Below are 26,756 nucleotides of genomic sequence, written 5' to 3' on the forward strand. Positions count from 1 at the left end.
GCCTGCTTTGTGCAGGAGGTCAGACTAGATGATCATAATGGTCCCTTCTGACCTTAAAGTCTATGAGTCTATGAGTCTATAACAGCCCCCTTGTGATCTAACTCAACTGCAAGTCACGCATCGCAACAACCAAACACACAGCAGCCTGCCCCAGAGCCATAACAAAAATACCAGGATTTCCCAGTTTGTCATGCCTCAGACGGGGATTCAATGAATCAAAAGCAAACGAGAAACTGCAGTGGGTATCGGATCTGCAGGACTGGAGAAGGACAATAGTGAAAAATGCCCTAATCATTAATTCACTTGAATGAATTTGAAACCACTTACCAAGTGTCATTGTGGAGTCTCCATCACTGGCAATGTTTAAAAATCAAGATTGAATGTTTTTCTAAAAGATTTGCTCTTGGGGGAGTGCTATGGCCTCTGTGTTATACAGGAGGTCAGACTAGATGACCACAGTGGTTCCTTTTGGCTTTGATATCTACGAACTCAAAACCATGGGATGCTGTTAGAGTCCCCTGTGAGTACTATGCAGACATCTGTGGGGTGGAAATTACAAAGTTACGAACACCAGAGTTACAAACTGACTGATCAACCACACACCTCATTTGGAACTGGAAGTAGGCAATCAGGCAGCAGCAGAGAGAGAGACACACACACACACAAAGCAAATCGAGTACAGTGTTGTGTTAAACTTAAACTAGTAAAAATATAAAGGGAAAGTTTAAAAAACAAAAAGATTTGACAAGGTAAGGAAACTGTTTCTGTTCTTGTTTCATTTAAGTTAAGATGGTTAAAAGCAGCATTTTTCTTCTGCCCAGTAAAATTTCAAAGCTGTATTAAGTCAATGTTCAGTTGTAAACTTTGGAAAGAACAACCATAATGTTTTGTTCAGTGTTACGAACATTTCAGAGTTATGAACAACCTCTGTTCCTGAGGTGCTTGTATCTCTGAGGTTCATTAAACAGTTTCCCCAGTTACATTGTAAAGAATTATCCAGAAATTAGGAAATCTTCCCTGAAAAGAAGTGATTCTGAATCTAGCACTTACCGATTGGCCATTGATTGGCCATATGATATTAATAGGACATTTATCTGCTATTATTGACGATGAGCTACTTCAGTGTAACATGCCAAGGAATGGTGTAATAGACCACAGGTAATTCCATTTCAATTTCAAGGAAGTATATCCTGGGAGCTGAGAAGCTTGGGGCTTGAGCCAACTCCTATTAAAGTCAATGGGAACCCTCCACTGACTTCAGTGGTAATTGGGACAGGCCTTGGGCCTGGGTAGTGTGTGAAGGATTCATTGAAGTGGCTTGGGGATGAGCACTATGTATTGCAAAATGACAAAAGGACTTGAAGGATTTTGAAAAAGCAAATTTGGGGGAACTAAGAAAGCTTGTTGGAATATGGGCATAAATTAACACAGGCCGGAGAAATGCAAATTAATGTATCAGGTGGAAAATGGAGGTATTCTGGGAGAGGAAGAATTGCACTCCTCCCTCACTGCCACACACACAATATCTGTGTGTGTGACTGTGAATTATTAATTAGATATTTGCTCATGATGCAATATAGCAACAAAACCCCTCCAACTCAGTAGGGACACGCAGAGGCATATCACAAAACAGAGAATTGGTTACATGGTAAGCAAGGCTGTCCTTAGGATTTATGGTGCCCTACGCACTATTATTAAACTGGTGCCCCTATGGCCGACGGCAGCCTGGGGCGGGGGGGGAGGGGGGACAAGGCAGCAAAGGATAACGAGACACCCGGCCCGCCTCCCAGTGGCAGAGAGTCTCAGTTCCCCACAGAGACCCCTGTAGCCTTTCCCTCATGCAGAATGGCCATGCAGAAGGTACCTAATTAAAAGCACTACATTTGGGAATAAAAAACGTCAGTCACAGGTTTTTTGATATGCCCTGAAGTTTGTCAGAGATTTATTTGCAAAAACTTCGTAGTAAGGGGGAGTCAGCTGTCCTGCTGAATACAACATTAAATATTATGGAATACATGATGCAGCTCTTCTGTTTTACATTTTCTTAATCAGTATTTCTAAGCTGTTTTATAGTTTAAATGTACTCTTAAGCCTTCATAAAGTAATCATTCCAGATTACTACATATTTAACTCACTGAAACAAAGACATTATTTTAAATTAATCAGTCACAGAGGTTCAGTGTGTTTATAACAATGTTCATTGCTTTTAGAAAAAGGGAACACTAATTTACTTTGTATGATCTCCATAACAATAGACATGTTTATGAAATTTCACCAACTTTAAAAAGTAGGAGTACTTGTGGCACCTTAAAGACTAACAAATTTATTTTAGCATGAGCTTTCGTGCTAAAATAAATTTGTTAGTCTTTAAGGTGCCACAAGTACTCCTGTTCTTTTTGCGGATACAGACTAACACGGCTGCTACTCTGAAACCTTTAAAAAATATGTTTCCAAAGATTTTAGGAATAGCAAAGGATTTTATATCTTACTAAGGCACTGATTTTGCTGGAGTGTTATCTTAAAACTAGTTCATCAGGTAGTCAGAAGTAAAGAAAGGGAAACTTGTTTGTCCAGCAATCTGGAAAGAAAGGGGTGTTGTCCCTTTAAGGGCGCTCTTCAATGAGGGTGGGGCTGTGTGAAGGGAGAAAGGGATGGACTGAAAGGACAGGAAGACTTTGGAAGCAAGTTGTTTTATTTTTTTACTATAGTAATTAAAAATTAAAATGTGTATTTTAGATAACAGTGGTCTTTTGAAGGATTTATTTAAAAAACGATATGTTTGAAGATCCAAGCATTTAAGGCTAAAGATGATTGTGCATCTAAAAATCTATGCAAGGATTTTTTAGAGATGTGACTTTATAATCTTCACCAACTCACTAATGAAATATTTTTAAAGCAAATTTTAAACTAAGATCCTGTAGACTAACATGTTCTGAGTAAACACTTGATTATATACCTGGGGGTTGGCAAATGCCTGTTAAATGGCTTCATTTTAACTGTGATGATGAAGCATGGTTACATTGGTGAATTTGAGATCATTGATGATCACAGAGCTGGGAAAATTGTTGTTAATCTGACAGGCAGACTGAACAAATGTGGTGTGATCAGTCCCAGATTTGATGTTCAGTTGAAGGACCTGGAAAAGTGGCAGAACAACCTTTTGCCTTCACGTCAGTTTGGGTACATAGTGCTGACAACTTCCGCTGGCATCATGGACCATGAGGAAGCAAGGCGAAAACACACAAGAGGCAAAATCCTGGGATTCTTTTTCTAAAACTTGTAAAACAGGCATACTAATAAATTGTTCAAATGGAAAAAAAAATGGCTTCATTACCACTTGAATTGCTCTTTAACAGTTTCATTGTTGTGCTAATAGATCTGGCACACCGGAAGGCCTTTTCACTTTTAAGTTACTAGATCCCCTCCGGAGTAAGAGTCACCAGGCTGCAGCAGCCAGTTGTGGGAGCCTGCAGGAAAGGTCAGAACAGGGATAGGAAATCGAGGAGGGTGGCCACTAAGACCCAGTGGTGCCCCAAATTTTCAGGTGCCATACACAGCCCTGTATGCTGCGTGTGCCTAAGGATGGCCCTGATGGTAAGACTGAGCCTGGAATGCTGAATTCAGTTCTCAGCCCTTTTTTGGCAATTGGAAGGAATTCAGAGAAGACCAACAAAACAGCTGATCTTGCAAGTCCCACTACAGCAGAAGGCTTCTGAGACAGCCATTTGGGGCTGAGATCTGTAGGAACAGCTCATGAGATTTTTGACATCAATGAAACCAGCCCAACCCCCTAGTCTAGCATTAAATTAATCTGGGTCCAGATCCAAATACTGGCTCATTGAACCATCTTAAAATGTACAAAGTCTTGAGTCTGATTATAATTTTACTTGCACTGGTTTAAGACCATTGTCACACCATTGCCGTCTCTTGAATTCCTCTTTACTGACACTGTTGTAACTAACCAGAGAATCAGCTTAACAGAATTTAATGCATTTGCAACAACCGTAGATGATCAAGTCTTATTTTGTATTCATTTGCATCTCCCCTTATTTTAGCTATTTTCAGGTTTACGGTGTTCTCTTAATTCTGCAGAATCAGGGCTCATCTACACTACAGAGCCTATTTCAGCACAAGTAGGTTGGCTTAGCACCGTGTGTAGATGCAATGTCAGACAATGAAAGGAGGAGTTTTTCTGCTGGTGTAGGAACATCATCTCCTTGAATGACATTGGCAATGCCAACAGAAGCATTCTTCTGTCAACATAGCTGTGTCTACATGGAGGACTTTGTCAACATAGCTCTATTGCTAGGGGGTGTGTGATTTTTTTCACTATACCAGTAAAAGTTTTAGGTGTAGACCAAGCCTCATTTTCAGCGTCCTGTAAAACAAAATAACATTGATTGCCGGTGATATGAATTTTTCCCCACTTCTGTCTGCTAATCTTTGTTGGTCATTAATGGTGTAAATATCTTTGCAATGCTTTTGGTAAGTTGTGTACTAAGCCCATTACCTCATACAAGTTTTCTTACTGGTTCTAAGTAAATCACTTAGCTTATGTAAAGCGTGGGGTTGTTCAGGTCTGACAAGAGAATGGGGAGCTGGTACAAATTACCGGGGCCCGGCGGTCCGGAAGGGGGCCTGGCTTCCCTGGCTTCGTCAGCCCTGTTTAGCTGGTCCGCCCTTGCTGGGGGGCCCCCAAAAATTTTTCACCAGTGCCCGAACCCGCTCTCGGCAGCCCTGGGGTTGTTCAAGTGCTCAGGATAAGTAGGTGCAAGACTATGGAAAAATCAAAGCATCAAAGCTAGCAGCATGGGAGACCAGTCCCATATTTTCCATCCTGTTTTTATTACTGGTCTAGCTCGTTTGCTGCTGGAGTTCCCACTGCAAACCTGTGCATTGGTGGAAGACCAGAGCCTTCTGTGGCAGGGCTGCCTGATGATACACCAGAAAAGCAGCTAGGTCCTGATGCAATGCTCACTGAAGTCAGTGGAAGTCTTTCCATTGACTTCAGTGAGCACTGGATCCAACTCATAATCATCAAGAGAGATATTTCAAATGGACATTTAGGTCTAGTGACTGACTCACAGGGTGACTGTGGGTAAGTCACTCTCTCTCTGTGCTTCAGTCTCCTCATCTGTGAAATGGGGATAATATTACCCACCTCACAGGAGACTAAATTAATGATTCGCTGTATATGCTCGGCGACCCTCAAATGAAAGGCTCTACTGTGCAGGCATGTAAGGTATTGTGACGATTAATAATCAGGAGACAGGCCTGCAGTATTATGGAGTCAGCATAAGCATCCAAAAGTGGGGACAGGAGATCTTTCCTCACAGCTGTGCCAGCAGCTTGGGGTGCTGCATCCCCACCAATGCAGTGTATCTTGCACAGAGGCGGCCAGATTCTGACCGGGCCACCTTCTCAGCTGGTGCATTGAAGTCAACCTGTGCTGGTCTGCTTCACAAGAGAAGACGTGTTCTTACTGATGATTAAGGTGCAAGGGGTAAAGCCAGCAAGAAGTTGGTGGGGCTTCCCTTTATGATCAAAAGGCAGTTTTCCTGTGCTCGTGTTGGACAAGTGTCTGGTTGTCCGTATACAAAATGGTAATGGTCAGACCCAGGTGTCTCTAGACCGGGCAAAGTCATGGATCTTGGGGAAGGGGGGACAGGAGCTCTTCAGGGAGTCTTGGTGGGTGTGGAAATACAAGATGGGAAGTTCCAGGAGGGAATGGATATGGGGCTTTATGGCAGGCAGTGTTGCAAGTGTGGCCAATGCATCAGGGATATTTTTTGTGGAACAGAGCTCCACAGAGTCCCTTGCAGAAGATTTAGGGGGAGGGGCATATATAGGCAAAGGGCATTGGGTGTCTATTGGTCCAATCCTGCAAGGAGCTGAGCACCCTTAACTCCCATCGTCTTCAGTGGGAATCAAAGGATCACTGCACCATGCAGGAGTCATTCAGCACCATGGGGGGCACATCAGGAGGCCTCCAGAATGAACTTGCTGAAGGGTTTCTACAGGGGGAGGGATTTAGGCCTTCTCACAGGGGGAAATGGGGCAGTGAATTGGGGGGTCTACTTGGGGCTGTCCTGGTGGAGCATGAGGGAGGGATCTGTATGGGGGCAGCAAATTAAATGGTTCTACAGGGGATTGCAGGATTGCTGTGGGGAGCTGAATGTGGGGAAAATATCAAGTGTATCTATATGCTGAGAGCAGAGTGGGACTTATTTAATGGGGTTCAGGAACCCATCAGGGCTATGGTCTGAAAGATGCAGCAGAGGTTGGCACCACAAGTATAACCCACAGGTAGCTTGTTAGAGAGACAAGGTGGATGAGGTAATATCTTTTATGTTGTCACTGTGCTATCCATGTGGTACTTTTCTCCAGTCCACCTTTTAGCTCTGGAAAGAATTTAATAAATCTGTTAAAGCAGCAAAGAGTCCTGTGGCACTTTATAGACTAACAGACGTATTGAAGCATGAGCTTTCGTGGGTGAATACCCACTTCGTCAGATGCAAATCTGTTATTACTGAGACTGGCTTGAGATGCAAACTTTGCTCCTAAATCTGAGCTTCAACAGGCTCCAGAGGTGTTTGGATCTGGCATTTGTTCTTGGGATCATATCTCTGTGGCACACGGTTCTTTGTCGGGCTAGTTCATGCACGATAGCCAGGGGAGTGCCAAACAAACAATGCAAAGTGCTGAGAACCCAAATCCATCAGAGATTTAGGATGAGCTACTACAACAGCTCTGTTGTTGTCATTCCTAGTATCATCCCCACCAGTGCAGAAATGGGCTTGATTAGGGTTAACTTAACTGAATCAAACTCCAAGCCCTGCGGTTGGAAGTCTTCCAGTCAACTCACAACAGCTACATACCATGGTGTGAGACGAGGCGAGAAGGGAGATGAACGCTTTTCAGAAAAACAAATCCAAGGAAACTTTGTTCACTTTTATTCCTGCAGGAGATGATCCCCCCAGAGGAGGTTTCTCTTCTCAGAAAAAATCCCCGGTGAGTATTACATTGGGCTTCCTTTTTTTGCTTTCTGTTTTGTTCACTCCAAACCTTGCAGGATCGCTCTGTTCCTTCCCTTGTCGTGCTGTGCCTGCAGACAGACACTCCTTCTTGCCTTGGACTGGAATTAGCATTAAAAACTCAAAACAAAATCCCCTCTGCTAACCAGATTAAATTAAGAAAGGGCAGTTTATGGGGGAAAATGAGCTGTCAGATTCTTTGGGAAATGCAGCTTTGATTCCTGCCTTTTTCCTGGAGGCTCCTTCTCTTGCAGGATGGTTCCTTTGAAGTGAAGATTTGGAGAGCAGGGAGGAGTGTAGGGGCTCCGGAGTGGGCCTATTTATTTGCACAGTTTGTTGTAAAGCCTCTACAGAGGCAGTTTCCAGATGCTGCTGAGCAGTGAAACAGATGCGATGCTAGCACTGGCCATTGCCACACATTCCAGTGCTCCCTCTCCAGAGTGAGAGACTCCGGTTAAAATCTTCAGCTGAGATTTAAAGGCAGATCTAGCAAATCATTTTCTCGCCATGCAGCTTTGACATGTGTGCTGCCTCTCAGGCTAGTTCTCATCCAGCAATTGAGACCTGCGCATTTTGTCATGCTTCCACTGAGCCCAAAGTTTGCTTTTTCTGGCCCTGACTTCTGGGGCCCATAAAAACGGCTGCTATTTTGTGCTTGCAAATGGGAATATTTCCTTTTAATTCTAGAGCCAATGGGACTTAGGCACCTATAACATACTTTGGAGGATCTGGGCCCTAAATCAATATACAGACACCTTCATATGGGGCCTGATTTTCAAAGGTGACGAGGGTCAACTTCCTTGGGATCTGTGAGTGCTCAACAGTTCTGCAAATTATGCCCTTATCTAGGTAACAGATTCTCCCACCTCTGTATACTTTAAGGAGCTCATTACTCCACGAGCAGCACCACTGATTTCAAGGGGACTAGTTGCAGAGTCAAGTGCTACTACTCAGTGTCAGTAAGTGTGGCAGAAGCTGTCCTAAGTATGGATTAAGTTGTCTAATTTTAGATACCCAAGTTTAAAAGTTTTGCCCCAAGGCCACAGAGCAAGTCAGTGATAGAGCTGGGACAACAACTCAGTATTTCTTAACTGTCAAGCCTGCCTTTGGTTTTATGCTGCCGCCTCCTGCTTCCTAGATGACATCACATGCTGATGCAACATCAGTTTGGGAAGATACCACTTCATTGGTTCCTCACAACACAACATTGCCACATCATGATGCTGAAGCCAAAACTAAAGACCCGATACTGCAGACAATTGCTACATACAGCGTTCGTAGTTACAGCTGGGCGAAGTTTTTCAGATGAAACTTTTTTTCACTGAAAAATGCAGTCAGAGTGACCAAAACATTTTACAAATCCGTGTCGAATTTGCCATTATATATTGTGTTGGTTGGAAGAAAAGAAGATTTTTTTCCCCCTAAAAAATCAAAATGTTTTGTTTCATTTGAAATGTTTGTTTTGTTTGAAACAAAACATTTTGATTTCTTTGATGCACAATGACTTTTCACATTGAAATTTACTTCAATTTTATTTAAAAAAATTAGAAAATGAAAAAATCCTTCAAAACGAAAGGAAATGTTTTGCTTCAAGTCAAACAAAACACTGCATGCCCCAAAATGATTTTTTTTGATTTGTCAGAGACTTTGTTTCTGGTTGACCTGAAGCAATTCCACCCTTCACTCCAATTTTTTCCAAATGACCAGAGAACCAAAAAGTCACAGCTCTGTTAGTGATCACTGAGGTGAGAAGTGCACTTTGACTTTCAGTGGGTAGTAATCGCTACATGTGGCAATAAGCGTCTGCAGAATTAGGCCCTAAATTTGTAACTTTTTAAATTTTCTGCATGCTAGCCGCACAGGACTGTGAAAATCAGGAATCTCTTGCAAATTTTTGGATAGGCAGAAATGTTCATGCAGTGCACTTTTATTTCTGTTTGCAAAAAAAAGACAGAATTGCATACTTCCTTTTCTCTGCTTTTTCTTGATTACAAACAACTTGTTGGAGAAAGGCAGACATTACACTCTGGGGTGTGAATGTGTGTGTGTGCGCACCTGGGCGTGCATCCACACTTGCAATATTTACAAGTTTTTATGCTTAGGGGGGTTAATTAACAAGGGGTGCTAGTGCAGAAATCTGAGAAATTAAACCACCTTGTGTAGGATTTTGCTTACAAACTATATTCCAGACTTTATAGCTACAGAGTAAATAATAAATAACATTAATAACAATTGCTCAGCCTGGGCACATGGTCAGAAGGTTTCTGAAGAAGCAGGTATGATGGCTGAAGTCTTTATCCCATAAATAAGAGATGAAAAATATGTTTGAAATGATGCACCAAAATATTTGTGTTTAGACAAATGGGGTTAAATTCTTGAAGGTTTAATTTTTTATTCTTTTTTAGTTCACTCATACAGTCTTTCATTGCTCTTGTACATTCCTGGCCAAAAAAAAAAAAAAAAAAAGGGATTGTTAAACTGGTATTTGAGGTTAAAATATTCTGTCACTCCAGGAATTAAAATAAACCCCAAATGCCTCAATATTTGGGCATGCTTGAATAAACATCTATTTTGGCATCTGTATTTGTGTTTTGTGAGCCATTTTTGAGGCTTAAAAAAGAGGAGATCAGTATTTCCATCCTTCAGGAGCTAAAATCTACTGGGAAGACCAGATCTCATGTCATTTTGACCCCATAATATGGCTCTTTAAGAAATTAAAAACACAAACACCACCCATGAGTAGGCTATGATTTAGTCATGGGTATTTTTAGTAAAAGTCATGGACAGGCCATGGGCAATAAACAAAAATTCACGGCCCGTGACCTGTCCATGATTTTTACTAAAAATACCTGTGACTAAATCTTGGGGGGATGCTTGGGGCCATCGGCACTAGTGGCTGGGGCCAGCAGACTGCGGCTGCTCCAGCCAGCTGCCCGGGGACCGCTGCTGGGGCCAGTGGACTGCAGCTTCTCCAGCGGGCTGCCTGGGGACCGCTGCAGGGGCCAGCAGACCACGGCTGCTCCGGCCATCTTGGTACGGCTGCCAGGGGCCGCCTGAGCAGCGGCCGGTATGGCTGTCCCCGGAGCCACCTGAGCATCTGGCCTTGGAGCCAGCTGCTTGGGCGGCCCAGGGGTCAGCCACACTGGCCACTGCAGAAGTCACAGAGGTCGAGGAAAGTCACGGAATCCATGACTTCCACGACCTCAGTGACAGACACGGAGCCTTACCCATGAGTCAGGTCACGTCTGCACTACAGACTTTGGCTGACACAAGTTATGTTGCCATAAAGTCACTGCAGCTAATATGTCACTCATGTGCATGACTACTTGGCTTCTACAGGTACTCACCAGGAGTACTTGTGTCTCTGCATAGTGTGGTGCACCATGTGTAGGTATCCCAGTGTGCAATTTGCCACTGCACTGTCTTTGGGGAAGTTTTGGCAATGCATGGTAGTGCAGAAACGAATCATGCAGAGATAACTGAGAGCAAGTTCTCAGCATGCAGTTTTCTCCATCCCATGTCATCCATACCCCATCATTTTCACGGCTTTTTAAAAAATCCCACGAGCTCACATAGCCCTCCTTGCTGTCTACCATCTCTGACAGTAAGATGGAAACTGCAAAGCCCTGCACTATTGTCACAAGTATTGCAAGCACCAGATCCTCAATGCCATTTGGGGAGTTGGTGTTAGTGTGTGGCCATAATGGGGTGCTTACATTGGTGGGATTAAAATTAAAGTGTAGACACGTGCACAGCTAGGTCAACGCAAGGTGACTTATGTCCACCTAACTTTTCAGTGTAGACCCAGCCTCTGGTTGTAATAAGTCCTTCTCTCTTACTACATGGGGCTGTCCCTAACTGGTATGGGATAGGCCGTGTTCTGAAGAGGCACATCCCCTGTTGTGAGGAAACGAGGCTAAGCAGGCAATGCATGGACAAAGAGCATATAGAAGGAATGACTGAGGCACGCTTTGTGGTCCTGTCAAGACTCATTTGTGTTTAAATGAAATCCCTTGACTTTTTACTCTGAGAGGGTAAAGCTAGCCTCGGTTAGGTGAGATTCAGTGAAATAGCAGCCAAGCTCAGAGGAATTATTCACCAGTCGCTGTATTTAAAAAACAAACAAACAAAAAACTACTGATACTACAACATTGCTCTGTTCTTGGAATAAGAGAGAGGGGCAGTTACTCTGTGATAAAGGCAGGTTAAGTACCAACTCCAGCCACAGTAGGAGTAAACTAGAGACAGAATCTGGGGGAAGAGGGGTGCAGAACTGGTGAGTGGGCAGAACTGAATTGACCAGGGAAGGGAGTGCCGAATAGATGAATTGGGCCAGGGGGATACACACTGGCAAAATTGGAAGGAGCTGGTCTTCTCCCTCTTTGTAAAGCTGGTGGGACAGTTCCACGTGCCTGGGGCAAGAGAGCCTGGTGGGAGATGGCAGAGCGCTGCTGTGAGAGCCCAGGGGGCAGCCATGGCAACAGAGAGTGATGGAACTGCTAAGACGAATCCTCAGTGGAAAAAGCAGCACCGGGTGGGGAGGGACAGTGAGTGTCCTGCTCAGAAGGCCTCAGCAGAAGGAGCAGTAACCTGTGGGGAGAGGAGGGGACTCACTGGAAGGAATCCCAGCCTCAGCAGGAGCAGCAGATGAACCCTGACTCCTACTCATTGGTGGAGGAGTAGCCAAGGGAGTGAGGGAGCAAAAGAAAAGCTGAAGGAAGTTCAGACCTCAGTGGGTGGAACATGCCTGGAGGAGGGGCATGTGACCCTAGGGTTGCTGAGTATCTGGTTTTCATCCAGAACACCCAGTCGAAAAGGGACCCTGAAGGCTCTGGCCAGCACTGCTGACCAGGCTGTTAAAAGTCCGGTCAATGGCGCACCAGGGCTAAGGCAGGCTCCTTGCCTGCCGTGGCCCCGGGCGGCTCCCGGAAGCAGTGGCATGTCCCCCGTCCATCTCCCAATCATAGGGACAGCCAGGGGGCTCCGTACGCTGCCCATCACTCCAAGCGTCAGCTCCTCAGCTCCCATTGGCCAGGAACCGTGAGCAATGGGAGCTGCAGGGGCAGTGTCTGTGGACGGGGGTAGCACACAGAGCCACCTGGCCGCGCCTCCACATAGGAGCCAGAGGGGGGACATGCTGCTGCTTCCAGGAGCTGCTTGAGGTAAGTGCTGCCCGGAGCCTGCACCTCTGATCCCCTCCTGCGTCCCTGCCCCAGCCCTGATCCCGTCCTACCCTCCTAACCCCTCGGTCCCAACTCAGAGCACCTTCTTATACCCCAAACCCCGCATCCCCAGCCCCACCTCAGAGTCTGCACCCCCCCTAGCCGAAGCCTTCTCCCTCCCCCACTCCACTCCACTCCCCCACCCCAACCCCCTGCCTCGGCCCAGAGCCCCCTCCCATACTCTGAATCCCGTGGCTCCACCCCCCAGCCCAGAGCCCCCTCCTGCACCCCAAACCCCTCATCCCTGGCCCCACCCTGGAGCCTGCACCCCTAGTCAGAGCCCTCACCCCCTCCTGCACCCCAACCCCCTGAGCCAGCCCGGTGAAAATGAGCAAGTGAGTGAGGGTGGGGAGAGTGAGCGACAGAGGGAGGGGGGATGGTGTGAGCAGGGTGTGGGGCCTCAGAGAAGGGGTGGGGGGCAGGGGTGGGGCCTCAGAGAAGGGGTGGGGGGCAGGGCAAGGGTGTTCAGTTTTGTGCAAGTAGAAAGTTGGTAACCCTAGGCGACCCACCTAGGAGAACCTTGACTGCAGCAGTAACCATGGCTGGCAGGGAGCAGCCCATCCTCGGAGCCTGATTTTCACCAGTGGGCCAGAACTACACGGCTGGGATGTGGATGTTAATCTCCTTGGAATTTGGGGTGTTTGGCTGTGGGGTTTTGGATTGGACTCATCTCTGACATCAGCTGCACATAGCCTCTGGGAAGACGTTGCCGGGACCACTGCTTTTCACAAAGCCAGCATGTTCCTATTTGTTTCTCATAGAAACTATGTGGCACCAACTACCCGCTCAGCATTGCCTTCATCGTGGTGAACGAGTTCTGCGAACGCTTCTCCTACTATGGCATGAAAGGTACACGGTGTATCTAATAACCCTGCTTTGGTTTTCTTGGCAGGGCCCCCCTCACCCTGGTCTGTTGTCTTCAAATATATGCCCATTGCTGTACTGCACATTGACTCAGAGAGAGTTCTTCAAAGGATCAGTTTAACTAATTAAAACCCCGTGTGCATCCTGGGTCAGGTTTTCCCGTGGCGTCTGAGTTCGTCCATAGGCTCTGGTTTGTGTGTGCACTTATTGCATTTACACGAGCAATGTAGGAAACTATGTGGGCAAAGGCATGCTCACCCAAAACTTGCTTGTGTAAAATCAGAGGTTAGGATCGGGCTGGCAGCAAAATATGTCCCGGGATGCACTCTGGACATCGATACACTTCCAAATAGAGTGGGCCTGAAACCAGTCTAGCCAGTCAGAACCCCTTCCAATTTCAGTGGGTGGGAGGGTCAGATTTGAAACCGTGGATCCACATTTGCACCTACAGGTTTGGTTTCAGATCAGGTGCCAGACTGGGAAGGGGGCTTCTATCTGACATAGCTGGAATCTCCCCATGAGGTTGCAGTCTCAAAGATTCACTTGATTTTGCTAGATTTCCACCATCAAATATCAGCTGATTTCAGGACAGCCTTGCCATGTGGGAGCTGCCATTTGCAGATTTGTGGACAATAATGAATTCTAATCCAAATCTTAATCCTTGATACGGTAGCAAAATGAGCCCTAGTCTTAACCTGATCCCAACACTGCCTCCTCGGGTCACCTTTGCTTACAGGGTGCAGCACAATCTTTGGCAGCCCCTGTTCCAGCCCATAGGCTGGTTAAGCAGCTGCTTCTGTTCCACGTGCTTCTGTAGGTTTCTAAGCAGCTGGATCTGTATAAACGCAAAACCTGTAGCCCTGCCCTGGTCTCTCTTGAAACTGACCTTGCACATTGGTTGCTGCACAGGATAATGTGGAGATCTACCACATGGCTATTCCACCCTAACTGCCCACCATGCTACCTTTTCCCTGTGGTTTTAAACCTCCTGGCTGTCCTTATGCCAGCCTTACCCAAAAGGAGTGACTATCACCCTTACTGAATACGTTCAGGTGACAGACATCCAGATCCTGTCCTTGTATAAGACAAAGCCCCAGCTGAACTCAGGATCAGCCTCATAAAAGAAAACAGGCCCATTACATGTCACCTCACTGTCCACACGTAACTACTGAACAGCTGTGGATCATTGATGCTCAGGGCAAGTGTCCTCAGGCAGAGGGGGAGTGTACTGCACACGGGCAGAATGCGGGTCTTTGTCCCCCTCCAAAAGCTGGACTATGTTAAGGAGTTTATAAGTCTGCTTCTGTGCTCAAGATGATGACTTGTTCCTTTAGCTCATGTAGGAAGGGCTCATGATATTAAATATGGAGGTCCTAGATTTGATCCTAGCCAAGGGCCCTGTTACTATAGTATGAAAGGGATCTAATGAGAAGTGTAATGATACCTGACCGCGAGACAGGCGGGGAAAGAAAAGTCACAAAGGCGAGTCCAAGACTTTTAATTCTTTCCATGCCATTGTGTGCATCATAGTCTTATACAAACAATTCAGTTGATCTTAGTCACAGTGATTTAACCCACCTTGTTCACCTGCCTGGTTGTGTGTATGGCTTATCTGACCTGTTTTGTTTGTTTCCTTTTTTTCAAGCTGTGCTGACTTTGTATTTTCTCAACTTCCTCCACTGGGATGACAACTTATCCACCACCATATACCATGCCTTTTCAGGCCTGTGTTATTTCACACCTGTCATTGGAGCTCTCATCGCCGATACATGGCTGGGAAAATTCAAGTAAGGAAGGAAACCTTTTTAGTTCAAATATACTAACCGCCAGCTTTACCCCTCCAATAATGAGTGAACAGCTTATATGCTTGCTGAAGCCTATCATTTTCAGGGCCGCCATAAAAGAAGTGCTTCAGCACTCGCACGTGAGGAATCATGATGTGTGTATTGTGGTGGCACAATATTATGGTGATGAAGCACAGGATTCAAAGATACCCCATGAGGCTCAAGGTACCTGTAGAGCACAGTGGTAGGCATGCTATAAAAACCAAGAGAGAGAGAGAGAGAAGATGCTGGAGCACTACTTTTAATAATGCTCTGTATTTCTCTTCCATTCGAGGCTCAATAAATGATTTACAATGATTAACAAATTAAACCCCATAAGTCCCCTCTGAGGTAGGCAACCATTATTTCGCCAATTTACAGATGAGGAATCTGAGGAACATTTGCAAACTTGACACCATCAAATTAGGCCCGAATAAAGTCTGGGAATGGCTAGGTCACTACAAGACGTAATCTCCCATCAACTGTTGAGTATGGGCCATCCACCCTGATGGAATTGGCATCATTAGCACTACAAAAAATAATTTGTACTGTGTTGACATTCACACCACCTTGTCAACTGTTGGGAATGGGACACATCCACCCTGATTGAATCATTGACTCTCTCCCCTGCCCCTCCCCCGGGCTTGGTAAGGTAACTCCCATCTTTTCTTGTGCTGTATATTTATGCCTGCCTACTGTAATTTTCACTCCATACATCTGAAGAAGTGGGTCATAGCACACAAAAGCTTATGCTCTAATAAATTTGTTAGTCATTAAGGTGCCACAAGACTCCTAGAGATTAACATGTGACTTGCCCAAAGTCAGTGGCAGAGGTGGAGATAAGGATCCAGGAATCCTGCTTCCCAGTCTTGTGTTCTGATGTCTAGACCATATTGTCTTCTCAAAAAGAACATGGAGATCTCCCTTCTTTCCAGAACTGGGCGTGGACTTCCTGCTTCATGCTGTCCTAGAAACAAGGGTCTGAACAAGAGAAAACCAGTTTGGATCCCTCTTTCTGCTAGCATGTTCCCAACAGGCCGCCGACATCCTCTTCCCTAAAATCCAGCTTCCAAACTCCCTTGTCCATTCAAACAAACAAAGTAACACTGGAGGTTTTATTTTGCAGCTTGGTTACTCAAGTTTAAGAGCTGAGTTCACTGATATACAAGGGTGTCGGTGACCTGAAGGATATAAACCCTCAAGCAGATCTCTTAAATAGTAGGAGTTCAGAGGAAACTTTCCCTGGGGCGGTTATGCCTCAGCTGCCTATTGCAGGGTTATTGCCTAAGCAGCTGATACTGGCCACTGATGATGACAGTCTGCTGGACTAGATGGGTCTGATCCCATCTGGTAATTCTTACATCCCTAGGAATTAGCTGAGTCAGTTGGGATTTGAACCCATTCAGGGCTGCTCTGGTTCCCAACTTTTGCTGTGACCATTGGATCACAAGTTGTCTTCTGGAGCCTCAGCTGCTGTTAGAATGGGATCATCAGAATGCTTTCATCACACTGTGTTATCCTAACCACTGCATCTGTCAATCCTGCTCTTAAAAACATCTGCCTGAAACACAGATACAATGTAACTCTTTGGAGTGTATGAGCATACAATACGCACCCTCCAAAGTACGCATTCATTTGGCAGGTGGGCTGGCAAATGCCTGTGTTTGTTAATCAACTAAATATGACCTGGATAACCACCTAAAACAACATTTTGAATTGGAACATGGTTAGTTAATTCCACCTGGAGATCTGCGTGTGCACAAAGCAATGTCTGTCCCTCTCTATTAATTTTAACCCCACCATCTTAACCCATTTGCCTATCTCTTTCCTATGACACTTTCAATGCTGACACAGAAGTTACAGGCCTGGGAGTTGCCTATGCTGTGGACTGGCCAGTTACCAGTGCAAATGCCAAGCAATCCCACTGTATCAGGAAATGCCGACATGCATTCTGTTTGCAGGTCATAAATTACCCGACAAGTATTCAGCTGCTACTGTTTTCTTTCTTAGGACGATTATCTACCTCTCCATTGTTTATGTGATTGGCCACGTGATAAAGTCTGTTGGTGCGATACCAACTGTGGGAAACCAGGTTGTTCATGTGTAAGTAAGTCTTCGAACTGGTGTTTTGATACATTATTATGGTTATTCATTTATACAGCTCCCAAATAGACATCTCTAATAGTGTCTTCCCTTTGTCAGGCCATCAGCCTTTGGGATTTGCACAAGATGCTTTTACTCATATACATCCTGTAGTTTATGCAGCTTCATAATTGTAAACCAAGCAGATAACTTGTACTAGAGATAATGGCCAGTCTCGAGACCTGCTAAGAAAAATTCAGGCAGAATGATGTGGGTGAAGTTTAAGGAAAATGCAAACAACTTGTGTGTGTCTGTCAGTGGAGCACGAAATCATCACTTTGAGCACATTTCCAAAACAGATTGGCAGGACCACAACTTAAGGAATCTATCTGTTCTTCAGTGCATCTCTCTTCTCTCCCTCTAGAGCTTCAATCAGTCTTCTCCCCAGTACAGTTCCCCAACTCGCTTCTTAGCATGTCTGATAAACTGCTAGCTGGGCACAGCTCAGAAAATGTGCACAACCAGGCAAAACAACATCAGATTTACTAGACACCTTTCTAAGTTCCCTGGACCCGTCCAACCCCATGTATTTTAATGCTAGTTGGGAAGCATTCTGGAAGGCCACTGTCTGATTGTAGTTAGCAATGGATGGATCTCACTAGGTTAGGAGTTTGGGTGCAGAAAGCACCCAAAAGTGATTCTGATCAAAACCTTTTTTGCTGGCAAATCTGGCCTGAAAATATTACAAGAAAAAGTTCACCCTCTCTCTTGACCTCTAGTACTTCCTGCTTCCAGCTGGACCAGAAACTGACTTTCTCATGCATCTCTGCACTTCCACTTTCATACCTGGTTGATACTCAGAAATGCAAGAAAATGACAAAGTTAATTGAATGTATCCAACACTCCAAAAGCAATGGTTCGGTTTATGTTTTGATGGTTTGGGATGGGGTTGGGGATAATTCTTTTGTTCCTATGACTAGCCCATCTCAGCTTGCTCTTCACTCACAGCCTATGTTCAGATTAATAAATGACACATCTGGTTTAAGATGTCGCTAGAGTGCTCTGCTTTATCCTAAAGGGGTTCTGTGGTGCTGAAGTTTTTCATCCCTGTTTGAAGGGTTCTGTCCATGCTTGGCCTGGCTTTGATTGCCCTTGGAACGGGAGGTATCAAACCCTGTGTGGCTGCCTTTGGTGGGGACCAGTTTGAAGAAGAACATGTAAGATTTTATTTTCTAAACTATGCAGTGTCTGGTGTATCAGTGTACAGGGAGGTATATGACGTGATCAAACTACAATCAAATGAAAGCATGCTCTGCCTTGGGAAAGAGAGATGATAGTACTTCACTGTTCTGTCTTGAATCTCAAAGCACTTCACAAACATTAGTTAATGGGCCCTCACAACAGCCTTGAGAGAGGTAAAGCTTCAGTCACCACTGAACTCTGAGCTAACTCAATAACTCTGTCACTAACATGTAGCAGCACAAAATAATAATTTGGGGGCAGTAAGTAAAGAAAAATATTATATTTGATTAAAACTGGGGCACAGGGGAGAATTAGGTAGACAGATTATTTCCTGAGTTGGAAGACACCAAAATTGTCACCTCTATATGTGTGAAATTGCCTCTTTAATGACGACAAGTGTTGAGCACCTCAGCTTTATATCTTATCCAAAAGCCAGCACTTTCATTGGCTTTGTGATCCTTAGCAACACTGGTTCAGTACTGAGCCAGACAGGAGAGTGCTACCTACCACATCATCAGCACTGCTGACTGAAGATCCTAGGTGTTCACTGACGTTTTCCATCCAACCAGTTGCTTCCTTGTTTATTAGAGCTGATTGGAAATCAGAATTTCTATCCTGTGGGTAATTCCAATAGGTCGACATTTATTTTGGAACCAAATCAGGGTAAAAAGTCAAAATATCTAAATTTTTCACAGAACAGAAAGTTCTGAAAAATTTCAGTTTGGAAATAGCACAATGTTTCATTTTAGCTTAGTTATTGTAGTGCCTCATGAGCACTGTAGTCCAGGTGCTTCATGCCACCATTCTTCCCTCTGGGCTGGGATCTCTAGCCAGACTGCATCTCCCATGATGCATCACAGTCAGGGGACTCCCATGATGCACCAAAATGGCTCAGTCGGAGGGGAGACCAGTGCGTCATCGGATATGTAGTCCAGTCAGGGAGCCCAGCCAGTAGAAGAGAACAGGAGCATGATGCACCCAAACTACAACTCTCAAGCGGCACCAAAGCAGTTCAGGCAGACTCAGATTAATGCCAAATTGACTTGAAATTAAATGCTTTTTGTGGCAATTTTACAGAATTCACATTTTCAAATTCCATTTTGATTTTCTGTTTTGAAACTACTTTGTGTTTCATTTTTAAAAAGTTTTCTATTATATCACAGAATATAAAATTTAAAGTCAAAATAGGAACTAAACTTTCTCATTTTGTTGGAATGAAATGTTTTGTTTTTTTTCCCCCAGAATTCCATTTTGTGGGCAATTTAGATTCCCCCACCCCCATTTTGGAGTAGAAGACATTTTAAAATCATGAAATTCCCTGCAAAATAAAAAGTCTGGTTCCCACCCAACTATACTGACTCCTGTGACCTTCAGCAAGTACTTGAGATCACTGATTTAGTTTCTCTATATGTAAAATGTTGGAGATAGTAATATTTCTACATATATAAAACTGCCTCTGCACATCCCTATTTATCCAAGTGAGGACCTGCAGAGACCATATAACCAGAGTGCTCCTGCAACTCTGATAAGTAACCTGCCTTTAATTACCTCATGGGGACACTGAAAAGTTTCTTATCTAGAGACAAATTCAGTTCTGTGGTACCTGTGGGCAGAATTGCACTGATGTCAGTAGGGTGTCAGCTGCTTACACCAAGCCTGAATTTAATCCCTAATACTGAACACTTGTTTTCTTCAAAGATCTTTATAAATGTAATTGTCCTTGGACCTGCCATGTTTTGGGCAGTGCTTCCATGAACAATTATAGGGGCCACTGGCTCAGAGCTGCAGGTAAGGTAGAACACACGCAAAGAAAAAAAAGATTTATTTGCAGGAAATTTCCTTTCCAAGCATTTTTGTCTGTAGGCAATTGGTTGTCCAGACTAAATATGGCTGAACAAAATCAGATTGACAAGATTTTGTGTAAATGCAAAAGCTTCTGTGCATTATTATTCTGCTTTCAAACAATGTGTTATGCTTTGTATAATACTGAAAACCATTTCTTTGTTTCTTTATTTTCCTGTTGCTAGGGAGATCAGGATTATCATGAATGGTACCTTTTTCAGAATTAGCTAATCCAAATCATGATATGAACATATGTCTGCTGCAAAGATTAAGAAAGCAAGGAAGGATATATTTTTCTAATGAGTGTAATATAAAAATTGCTAGGTCACTTTTTATGTTCACACTTCTGGCATTCAGATCATTTTCTGAAGTCGTTGAAATCTGTAAATGTGTGAAATGTGGTGACCAAAATTCTTTACAAATCACTGTTCTCTTTAAAAAATAGCCACATGCTGGTAAAATAATCATGTTATTACAAAAACCAATCTGTTTGCAATATCATGTGCAAGAAGCACAATTTTTATCTGGTGATTAGAGCAAAGAATTGAGGGTCAGGACTCCTGCGTTCTACACCTGTTTCAGATACAAATGTGACTTTGGGCAAGATACTGATCCACTCTGTGCCTCAGTTTACCGATCTGTTAAGTGTTTTCAAGGGTTTTGTGAGGGTTTAAGTTGCGGGTACTTGTAAGGCACATCTACTTCTGTGCTATATAAATTACAAGTATTAATGTTTATCTTTTTTGCTAATCTAGTAGACATTATATATAGTTAAATTTACACATGGAAAGACCATAAGGTCATTTTGTTCATCCACCTGCCTGCCTACATATTTCCTAGAGCTTTGTTCAGTCTCATTTTAAATGCCTCAAGCAAATGGTCTTTTGCACTTCTTTTGGGAGATTCTTGCATGATCAAAGAGCTCTCACCATTAAGATATTTTCCCTGCTATTCAGTCTATTTGATTTCACCCTGTTATATCTAAAGACACAATTCCACCCCCTTTCATTAACATGCAAGGATCTCAAAGGGCCTTACTAATTTCACAGAGGTTCTCGCTCAGAAACCGGCCCACAATGAGGTGAATGTTATTTGTATTTGTTAAAATTGCTCTTAGCTCCTCTTTCAAAGCCTAAACTGTCATTGCCACCAATGCTCTTAATTGACCCCTGTCACCAGTTTATTCAGTGCGATATTTTGTGTTCAAAACCAGCAGAGCCCGAGTGAGCTTTCTCTGGCTGTTCCTTTCAAGCTACCGTTTGCATACTGGGCAGTGAAAGAGGAGACCAGACTAAAACTTTCTCATCCAGAGGGCTCTATGGCTCAGCAGTTTTATGATGTCAAAGGCCATGGGTTTGAATCCTGCTAAACAAATAAAAAAATGCAGTGGCATTCAAATACCAAGGGTTAGAGGTGTGGTCTGAGAACTCAGAATCCAAGTGAGCCGAGAAGTCATCTTTCACCCCATCGTAAAAGTGTTGCCTGCTATTGGGAGTGGATCAGTGCTGAGTCCCTCCGCCCCTTGTAACTATAAGTAATACCTCACAGGGGCAGGGTGACTAGAAAAGTGTAATATTTTAACTATATAGACTAGCTCTGAAGATTATTAGCTAACTGAAATAGATAGCGGGAGATAAAAATACCAATATGGACTTAATAGAATCCGGCACTGTTTACCATTAACCAAAGACGTGAACTCCGAGGACAGTTATCTGAATAAAGGTTCATTGGTCCTTACTCCTAGATAAACCATTCACTGACAATATGCAGGCTAGATTGGCTGGCACTGACAAGGCCTAAACCTTCTGTAGGGGCCAAATCCAGGAGATCAGTGAACAGTCCAAGCAGCTGGGCTCTTCACTTTCTTCACTTCGCTGCAGAGACCAGAGACCAAAGCACCTTTCCCGCACAGGCCGCAGTAGCCCCCATGACTCCTCTGAGGGTAGCAATGGTTGGTGAAGCCACATAGCAGCAGATCCCCTGGTTTAATGGATCCTATTTGTTTGAGGCTGGTTAAATCATCACAACACTCAGTTTCGTAATTCTTAGCTTCTCCTCCCAGACTCTCCAGCAGATCAGTCTCTCTCACACACACTGTCTCATTTGTGCTGTCATTACAAGCTCCTCAGAATGCATAGGTTTCTGTTTCTATTTAGGAAAAAAAAAAGCCAGGACGTGGGAACAAATGACAAGCTGTCAAGCGCTGCCAAATTGGATTGAATTAGGTGACAGCGAATCTGAATCAAGCTACTTGTTCCGAATAAGTAAACACTTCCCCCTCCAACTTCCTGACAGCTACAGAGCAGCAGCTTTTCCTCCAAAATGCCAAGAGACCCAAAGTGCTTTTCAGTAACATGAACTGATTTGTGGGAGCCTATCCCATCACCTAAAAGCAAGCTGGTTTGCCTGCCTCTAGCTTGCATTTTATGCACCATGTGTCAATATTAACCCAGCCCTCCTAACAAGAGCATTGATAGTGTTCCCTTTGAAAATCCAATGCTGTGCTTTGTCCCTGATATTGATGTTGCCTTGTCTCGTTTTAGGCCAAAGAAAGGAGCAAATTCTTTTCAGTCTTCTATCTAGCTATTAATGCGGGAAGTTTGATCTCCACATTTGTTACTCCTGTATTGAGAGGTCAGTGTTGATTGAGAATGAACCACTAAATTAGCTGCACTGTGACTGTTCTGCTATGGATGGTTAGGTTCTTATAATGATTGAATGTCAGAGATTACATTATCTTCTGAGTGACCAGTGTGTTGTATTTATGCCTTGTTAATCCTGCTGAAGCTGCATAACAGATTTATGGAAACTAGCAGAAGAGTCAGACACACCATGCTACAGGCTGTGTTTATTTTCTTTAAAACCAGCCCGAGTCATAGAATTGAAAATTTAGGGATGGAGAAGACCCATCAGGCCATCTCCCTGCTAATGTGGGATTGGCATATTCTGCAGCCCATAAGTAACATATTGATAATGATTGATCTGGCCCTACTCCTTGTAGGTTTTAATTCTGGGTTACTTTAGCTGTGCTGCCTAGGGCTCCAGTTCTGCAGACTGACCCCTGCTCTCATGCAGAGCCCCACTCGCTTCAGTGGGACTCCAGACAGGCATAAAGCTCAGCCTGCGTGGATCAGGTTGCAGATCATGGCCGAGAGTGGCTTGTTTTGAGGACCCGCACATGGCCTATGCCTCATTTAGGGCCTATTTTGCATTCCACCCATTGTGCAGAACCCATTTTTGTTCTGAGTCTTGCAGCACTTACTTTACTGTATTTCAGTGCCCGAACACCTCAGTGATTGGCACCCTATAAATAGGGCCCTACCAAATTCACAGCCATGAAAAACACGTCACGGACGGCGAAATCTGGTCTTTTGTGTGCTTTTACCCTATACTGTACAGATTTCACAGGGGAGACCAGCTTTTCTCAAATGGGGAGTCCTGACCTAAAAAGGGGGTCACAAGGTTATTTTAGGGGGGTATTTACAGTATTGCCACCCTTACTTCTGCGCTGCCTTCAGAGCTGGCCAGCCAGACAGCGGTGGCTGTTGGCCAGGCGCCCAGCTCTGACGGCAGCACCCCGCTGCAGCGCAGAAGTAAGGGTGGCAATACCATGCCAGGCCATCTTTACTTCTGCACTGCTGCTGGCAGTGATTCTGCCTTCAGAGCTGAGCTCCTGGCCAGCAGCAGCCGCTCTCCAGCTGCCCAGCTCTGAAAGCAGTGCTGCCACCAGCAGCAGTGCAGAAGTAAGGGTAGCAGTACTGCAACCCCCACTACAACAATTCTGTGACACCCCCACAACACACACACACAACACCTTTTGGGTCAGGACCCCTACAATTACACCATGAAATTTCAGATTTTAAATAGCTGAAATCATGAAATTTACTATTTAAAATCCTATGACCGTGAAATTGATCAAAATGGACCGTGAATTTGGTAGGGCCATATCTATAAATATCCAAACATACAGAGAAGAGGGCAGTGTCCCATAAACTGAGGTACCTGGCACATTCAATAGCATTTTTTTCTGACATCTTCCAGAAGGTTTTATTCTGAGTGATTATTTTAATATCCTGCTTGTTTCCTGGAGTTAGAGGTGTGTGTGTCCACTATATTTGTGCCAAAGCACACAGCAAAAGACAAATTACAACTCTCTCTCTCTCTCTTACCCATGTCAACATTTCGGTGCTAAGAGGCTGTTGCTAAATTTGTTCTGTGGGTGGATGAAAATCCAGTTCCCTTAAAACTTTTACTCTATGTCAGTGCAGTGGAACATCAAACCAAACTGGAGGGTGAGAGTGGAAAGGGGGGTGTAGGTTTTAAAATTATTTTCTGTGATTCCTGGAGAGGAGAGAGAAGCGATTCCTTTGAAACTTGGCAGCTTCATGTGGAGCATGTGGATTTAGATGGCAAAATCCAACTGTTTCTGTGCATGCTGTATGTCACAAGTTAAATGTACATGTTAGAGTGTCACTGTTTGGTTTATTGGATTTCAGCTAATTCTTTGGAAAGTGGCCAGATAAATGATAGACACACATGACTTTGAAACTGACTGTGTCTTTGCACATGAATAATACACAGTAATGACGGGAGGTTTCGCTGGATGGTTTCCTGTTTTGCTTTAGCTATGTGGGTTTTTAAACCACATTTATTTACTACTATCGAGTGTACGAATAGCAGTAGTTTCTAACCACTGGTGTGCAGACCATACAACTGGATCTCTGGTTGGGATTGGCTCTCCAGGCACCCACAGGAATGGAGCTGTGCTGGGTCATGGTACAACCCTGTGCTATGTTCCCACACTGTACCGTAGCGTGAACTGCTCCAATCCCCATTCTCACAATGCTACTTTCATTATGAGTTATCACAGGACTGGGGCTTGGAGCAGGCTATTTCCCTTGGGGCCAGGCAGGGGGACACAAGTCAATAGGATTCAGAGGGAGTTGGTTCATACAGCTGAAATCTTAGGGTCTGATTCTGTGATCTCACTTACCCTGGTGTACCAATGGCTTCACCCTTGCTCCCTTCTTATGACCCTTTGACCGCACTCCTGTCCCTGTTCTTTTATTAGTTGTCCCCCGCAATTAGTGGGTTTCTGAGGCCCTGTGGAACCTCCCCTTAGGCTGGGGGGGGGATCCGTTAGCATGGGGTGGGCTTCGCCCGCCCCGTTTCCCGGAAACCCAATAGATACTCCTGATTACAGGGATAGAAGTGAGATAAGATTCCCCCAAATGGCAGAGAACCACTGTACTGATTACCCAGGCCTATTAAAATAAATGTAAAACGATCAGTTTATTTTATGTAGGGCTTTTTTTACCCACTCAAGGGGGCCTCCCCTGCTTCCTCTGACCCTGCTGCTACTCCCTGCTTCAAGTAGCAGCACCCTCTGCCCCATGCAGTGTCTGCTACTGCTCGTCGCAGTACCGTGGTTAGGACTGGCCCCTTTCACCGTTGCTGTAGCTGGAAGAGGCTGCTGTGCCAGTCCTGCTTCCAAACTGCCACCATCAGTGGAGCCCCAGCACGCTTGTTTTAAGTGGGTTGGGTGCACAATGTCAAAACCCGCTGCACAAGTGGAGAGCTGAGGGAGGCGACTGCTTCGGCAGAGGTCGCAGTGGAGGAGTCGGGGTGGGGAGCATGCGTTGAATTTAAACATGGTGAAATGAGATGCTTTGATGATGTTCTCTTTTAGGGGATGTGAAATGCTTCGGAGGAGATTGCTATGCCTTGGCTTTCGGTGTCCCAGCAGCACTCATGGTTATAGCCCTGGGTAAGTGGAAACAATCACAATGTTTAGAATGTTCCATTCAGGAGGCTTCGAGTGTTGCTGTCCACTCTCACTGCCCAGTACACCTCTCCTCCCCCGCTGCACAGAGAACAAAGGAAGTGTCGAACCCCCCTGCACAGAACCCCACTGGCAGGACAATCCACATCTCCTTCTGTTCCTCTGATCCCCCTGTGCAAGGGGTTGTCTTGCCACCTGTTGTCACTTTCACAGGATGGGCCTGGCTATGTCCTATAAAATGGCAGTTCAGATTAGCGGCTGTCACATCATGGCCTTTCTGCAGCATGTGCCATGTTGTGACACTTATCTGCTGATGCTGTGAGGTGCGTCTCACAATATGATGGCCTCATACGATTCTGCTTTGAGAGGCTGCAAAGCAAATGTCCCAGTGCGGAGGTTTGTAACTTTGTCCTTGAGCAAATTTGGCCTCTGGGGCCTCCACAATATGCAGTCCTAGGTCTCTCAGCTCAGGGCAATTGCACCTGGATTTCCCCCCTCATGGTCCACCAAGGGCACTCACTCTAGGCTGCTGACTCAGCTGTCACCAGTCTCTCCCTCCTGGCTGGGGTTTTTCCAGGTGGCACAGTTCCCTGCCTACACTAAGATATTTCCAGCAAGCCAGACTGCCTAAACAGGCTGGTGTCTATACTTTTCTTTCTTTCTGAAAGCTATGAACAGTGGAATTCCCAGCTGTTATAAGTTAGCACTTAGCTCTTTCTAAGCAAGCACATTTATTCTTGAGGTGAAAGCATTTCAGTAAAAACATAGATATAAAAAGAGTTCCTAGATGCATGCTAAAAGGTAACCAGGGGTCACCTATCAGTCTTATGCGGTCTCTGTAGGCCAAAGTTCTTCCAACCCTTCT

General features: G+C 44.7%; 1 protein-coding gene across 8 annotated transcripts in view; it reads left to right on the forward strand.

Moving 5' to 3' along the window:
- Positions 1-26,756, forward strand: part of SLC15A2 (solute carrier family 15 member 2) — a 126,949-nt gene that overhangs the window by 69,061 nt on the left and 31,132 nt on the right. For 6 of the 8 annotated variants that reach the window (XM_044978340.1, XM_044978347.1, XM_044978343.1 and 3 more), the window contains 7 exons: positions 6,965-7,011; positions 13,018-13,105; positions 14,766-14,907; positions 16,954-17,046; positions 18,143-18,242; positions 22,653-22,743; positions 25,799-25,876. In XM_044978340.1, the coding sequence (XP_044834275.1) occupies positions 6,965-7,011; positions 13,018-13,105; positions 14,766-14,907; positions 16,954-17,046; positions 18,143-18,242; positions 22,653-22,743; positions 25,799-25,876 (639 nt within the window). Of the gene's footprint in view, positions 1-6,717; positions 7,012-13,017; positions 13,106-14,765; positions 14,908-16,953; positions 17,047-18,142; positions 18,243-22,652; positions 22,744-25,798; positions 25,877-26,756 lie in introns of those variants that run through there. The other 2 variants (XM_044978341.1, XM_044978348.1) reach the window with 2 other exon arrangements.

The sequence above is a fragment of the Mauremys mutica genome, chromosome 10, assembly GCF_020497125.1.
Source record: "Mauremys mutica isolate MM-2020 ecotype Southern chromosome 10, ASM2049712v1, whole genome shotgun sequence".
NCBI lineage: Eukaryota > Metazoa > Chordata > Testudines > Geoemydidae > Mauremys > Mauremys mutica.